Below are 5455 nucleotides of genomic sequence, written 5' to 3' on the forward strand. Positions count from 1 at the left end.
GGGCTCCGGGTTCCGGGCCTTCCCAAAAGAAGGCACAGCCTGCAGGATGGGCAGCCTTCCCCTGGCAGAGTGGGAGCAGGCATTCCAGGGGGCAGAGAGGTACAAGGAAAAGCACTGGGTTGAGAACCTGAGGTACGCATGGGGAGTAAAAGTCCTTCTAAGGACGTGTGCAGAGAAGAAGGAGGTTCAGGGCCCCTCCATGAACTCGAACCCCAAAGCGAAAGCCGCAGGTCTATCATAAGACTGCTGTCAGGGTCAGGCAAGGCTCCTAGAAGGAAGCTCCCTTCCCACCACCCTCCTGCCTTCTTCAGCAGGGCCTCCTCCCAGGGCCTGGTCACTCCCAGCATGCAGCACCCCCACCCACCGCTGGCTGGGAGGCAGGCAGGAGGTTTTTCGCGGGGGCTGTGCCGGTGGGCGGTTTTCCCAGAGCACGAAGCGAGGCAGGACTGCATTGGCGCCAGCTCCCTCAGATATAGACATCGCTGGCCAGATGACCAGCCTGCCCGGCTAGCTTGAGCCCAAGGACTCCCTCAGGCACTGTGTTCCTGTCCTGGGAGCTGTGACACCACATCCCTAGGGTGTGGCATGTCACAGAGAAAGGCCAGAGGGGCACTGGCCATGCCGGGAGTGGGGCAGAGCCCGGCGAAGGCCAGGCCGAGGCTGCTAGCAGGCACCCACAGCAGGAGGAGCCGCCTGAGCAGGACCAGGCAGGACCTGTGGGAAGGGACCGGCTGGAGCTACCAGAGGTGGAGCAGAGCTGCCCCTGCCCCCAGAGGGGCCGGCCCCGGGAGCCTGGCTGGTGTCAGGGTAAGGAAATAGGGCCCTGCAGAGGGAGCTGGGGAGGCAGGGGGTGGAGGGGTTGAGAGAGGTCACCTCGATGGCAGAGCATCAGTCAGTGTTACCATCCCTGCCCTAAATAGGGGACCCTGGCCCCTTCGACTCTAAGGCTCCATGCTTTGTGGTTGGGGTAAGCTGAGAGTGTGGCTAAGAGACCTGGCCAACTCCCTTCTCTCCAGGACACTAAGCCTGGAGGAGTGATGTGAATTTCCCAAGGCCCCAGGGCAACAGTCAGCAACCGCAGGGCCAGGACTTTAGTCTGTGATTTGAGCCCCGTCTGGTGTCATTTCCTCTTTACCACAGCTGCCTCTTCTTCTCAGATGAGCCTGGGCCAAGGGTCATCTCTACCGAGCAGGACATGGCTCTGTGCTCCCTGTGGCCCAGGGCACCTGATCAGCAGGATTCAGACCTGGGTGTGGATGGAAGGAAGGAAGGCTAGGACGAGGCACCTGGGCGAATTAGAAAGAGCACAGGATCTCAGGTTCTGGGCCAAGCTTTGCCCACCTGTTCCATCGGACACCAGGCGAGGCCTTCTCTCCATTCCCTCAGCTGTAACGTGGGGCAGGGCCAAGAATGGACAGATTGGGGTGATGTCGTTGGGTCCCTGCTGTCAGAGTGCTCGTTTGGCCCCTGCTTGTTCACTAGAATGCTCTTAGAAGCCGGGGCCTGAGGGTGGGGGTGAGGGGGTCCGGTCAGACTCACTCGCCTGGTCCTCTGTGCAGAGTGAGGTCAGTCCTGAGAATGCCGCGCGGGAGCAGACGGGGTGAGGACGCTGCGCAAGGCCTTCCTGGCCCTGCAGGCCGCTCTGCCTGCTGTGCCCGCGGGCACCAAGCTCTCCAAGTTGGATGTGCTGGTGCTGGCCCACCAGCTACATAGCCCACCTCACCCGCACACTCGGCCACGAGTTGCCTGGCCCCGCCTGGCCACCCTTCCTGCGTGGACTCTGCTTCCTGCACCCTCTCAAGGTAGGCCATGGGGCCAGGGCCTCGGGGAAGGGGGTTTGGGGTAGAGGGATATTGGACTCAGATCCCGGCCTGCAGTGGGGAATGGTGATTGGAAATGACTTTATGAAAATGTAGTTCCAGGGACATTCATGGAGGCCCCAAGACTCGGGGGTGCCTAGTGTCAGGGGAGAAAAAGGAACAGGTTCCAGGCTGGTGCCTGGGAAAGGAAACCGTGCCTCAGAGAGTCCTGGATGTGGGGGGTATCGTCCCCTGTCCTTGGGACTTCTGTGGCAGGAGAGATGCCCGCTGGGAGAGCAATAGTCTAAGAAAGCATCGCTCTAGAAGCCACCAAGCTGGGGACACCACCTACCAGACTGCAATCCACCTGTCCCAAACCTTGCTTATATTATACTAGAGGCTCAGTGCATGGATTCGTGCATGGGCGGGGGGGGGGGGTGTCCCTCGACCTGGCCTGCAGGGATCAGGCTGAAACCAGCTCTCAGACATCCCCTGAGGGGTCCCAGATTGCAAGACGGTAGTTCTCTGGTGATGCACCCTAGAATCAGGCTCCCTCCTCTCTGGTTCCAGTTGTGTCACCCAAGAACCCCAGCTGCCAAGTCACCTCAGCTCAGCAGCTCCTCAATTTAGCGTCTGCCCCCTGGTGGTCAGTGCATGTCATAGCTATCAGCCGGTCAGTCGCTTAGGCTTTTATATATAGATGTGGGAGGAAAGGTAACATGAGCCTTACTTCTCTTCCAGGGTATGAAATGAGACTATTCATAAAAAGCATAATTAACAGTAAATCACCGTCTCAATAACAGCTAACAGTATTTGGATGCTAAAGTTATGCCAGGAGCTGTGCTTTAGTGCATTTTTATCTTTTAATCCACACAAGAACCAAAGCAGGGCTGCTTTACAGATGAGGAAGCCGAAGTTCAGGGAGATTAAGTGGCTAAATGTTTGAACCCAAGAGTGTCTGCTTCAGACCCCCTCCCTTGCTCACAGCCACCAAGCAGGCCCAGGAGGCGGCATGTAAATTGCTGGTTGTGGGGTATAACTGTGCTACAAAGGAAGAGACATTCTACCCCTGAGGGTAGCATTGTAATGGGGTCAACTTTATTTTTAGGGAGTCTACTTTTCACCATCTGTCTCCCCTGAACACCATAGTTCTGAAATGTCTTGAAACTTGAGATTTTTTTATTTTATTTCATGCAAATGTAGCCAAAATGCAAGAATTTGAGACTAAATGGGGGCAACTCTGAAGAGCTGACAGTGGCATCTGGGGTACATAGTTGTTGCCTTAGCTGTAAGATGGTGATCAAAGTAAGGCCATTGCATGGAGGAAGCAATGGATAAATGTATTGAAGAACGAACCAATGAGAGCCGGGTAAGGTCTGGAGCTCTGACAGTGGAGCTGCTGAGCCAGGAGCAGTGCCCCTCACCCCAGCCCCCAGGTGGAGGGGTTGCCAAGGGGAGGGCAGACCTCAGGGAAAAGTCAACCTGGGACTGTCTAGGACTGCCCACACTCCTGCTGGAAGGAGGGACAATCTTGGGAGGTCCCCAGTCATAGGGTGTGGGCACTGACGTCTGGGTCAGAGGCACTTGGGTGGGAGGCTGTGCAAGAGAAGGACTCACTCCTCACTTTCCATCTCCGTGTCTTGCAGAAGTGGCCAATGAGATCTCGTCTCTATGCTGGAGGCCTGGGGTGCTCTGGCCTTGACTCCACCACAGCCACCAGCCTGGGCCAAAGAACAAAGGAGGCAGAGGCCAGACCCCAAGTCCCTGGAGAGGCAGATGCTCTCCTCCCCACCAGGCCACTCCCACCCGTTCTTGGTGATAAATGACCATCATGCTCACCTTCACTCCTGGACTGCGACTCAAGCTTAGGGACCTGGTTTCTTCTCTACCAGGCCCTGCCTGTCTGCATGCTGACTCTTACCCTTTGGATCTGACTCAGCCCCCAGGTTCCAGCCTGCAGACCAGACAAAGCCGGGGGCACGTCTGTGATGGAGTGCTCAGGAGCACCAGGGAGTCCACCCTCATCTTGGCACCAGGGGGCTCTTTTGTGGCAGCTACAAGGGAAATGGGAGAGGAAGGGGTTTGATTGGGTTGGAGGTTGAGTTATGGCACTACCCCTTGCTCCCCCACCCCCCCACCCCCCTCACACCCCCAAAGTTCCTGCAAACCCTCTGGAGATTGCAAGCAGAGGGAGGGGCCTAGGATGGCAACAGCCGCAGGGGCTGATGGGACCAGGCAGGCTCTTGGCCGCTGTGCGTGTGAACAGAGCTGGGCTGGGGTCGCATGAGCAGAGGGGAAACTGAAGAAGGGAATGTTTTGTTATTTCACCACGACGTACACGGATGCCAAAGAGGCAGGACGGCGCTCAGGAGGCTTGTCTCTGCATTATGGTCTCTCCAGCTGCCCCTCACCTCTACAGTGTCTCCCCCTCGGGGCCCTGCACCCTTCCGCTCTTTCCTTGATACGAGTTCTATTTACAGGTGAAGCCATAAAGCTCGCATGGCTTACATTCCAGTTTCCGAGACACTTGTAGTCCCCACTGCCTCCTCAGAGAAGACCTGACCCCGAGGCAGCGCCACCTTAACGAACCCGCAGCACCCTAAGGCCTTGCATAAGAAGAACATCCTTGAAGGACCTTAGGAGAAGAACGTGTATCTCTTCCAGGGGATGATAATTACAGTCTTCTCTTTCCATTATGTTAGGAATCCAACCTCCAGGAAAAACAAGGTCCGGGTCTAGAGGGATTCTTGTATGATTTTGGCCTAAGGACTCACTGGCTCCAAAATTATTTCTACAATCTGTCTACAAATGACCTCTCTCGGGTCAACTCCTCCCCACAGACACTGCCCTCCCAGGCTCTCCCTCAGTCCTGCCAGGGGGAGCCAGAAATTTGATAGAGTTCCAGTGGAATTTACCTCTGGTCCTGAAGAAAGAATTTGAGGACTAATCACAGAGTTTGCACATACTGGAAGGAATCTTCCAGATCAGGTATCGCTTCAGGAGCCCAAAGTCCAGACAGAGAAAGAATCTTTGAGTGAAAGGGGATGGGTGAAGACGACTAGAATCCCAAGAGTACAGAGTACCTCCTTAGAGCCACCATCGCCACCATGAGAGTAAGTGAGGTTTGGGGCCGGCTGGCAGTGGCTGGGGGTCACCGGTGTGAGGAATTGCTGTTCTTCCACAGGGCTGGCCCGGGGGGCAGTGGGAAGGGGACTGAAGGGGTGACTCAGCAAGTTGGGGTGGAGGCAGGAAAAGACACAGAACGTCCTAGTCAGGCTGCATGGATGTGGGAAGGCAGCTGGACCGTGGCTGGGAGCCATGGGGAGAGGGCCTGGGCCAAGGCCGACCTCGTAAATCTACTGAGTCTCTGCTGAGGGCCTGGAGAGCTTGTGCAGAGCTGCTCTGGGCAGCTGGACGGGGCCAGCAGGGCCAGAGACCAGGTGTGGGTGGGCACGAATGCAGTGTTCTTCACAGACCATAAAAGTCCAGCTCGAGTCTCCTAGTCTTCAAACCAATGAGCGGCATCTTCCTGGTTGAGTTTGAGGGTGATAGGAAGAGGAGCAGGTCACAGTCTCCTTCCAGGAATGAAACTGGGAAAGGGGGCGTTGAGTGTGCATGGGGAGACCCTACCTCACCCCTGATTCTGCATGTGACAG

At 56.5% G+C, this 5455-nt stretch overlaps 1 protein-coding gene across 1 annotated transcript; it reads left to right on the forward strand.

Annotated features, from left to right (window-relative positions):
- Window positions 1-585: 585 nt before the first annotated feature.
- Window positions 586-4414, forward strand: TCF23 (transcription factor 23). The gene is given in 5 exon segments (XM_023763485.1): window positions 586-807; window positions 1560-1596; window positions 1599-1699; window positions 1701-1802; window positions 3446-4414. Coding segments are annotated over 5 exon segments (642 nt in total). The 3' UTR covers window positions 3626-4414.
- The last annotated feature ends 1041 nt before the right edge of the window (window positions 4415-5455 follow it).

This window comes from Myotis lucifugus, unplaced genomic scaffold, assembly GCF_000147115.1.
Source record: "Myotis lucifugus unplaced genomic scaffold, Myoluc2.0 scaffold_285, whole genome shotgun sequence".
Classification (NCBI taxonomy): Eukaryota; Metazoa; Chordata; class Mammalia; order Chiroptera; family Vespertilionidae; genus Myotis; species Myotis lucifugus.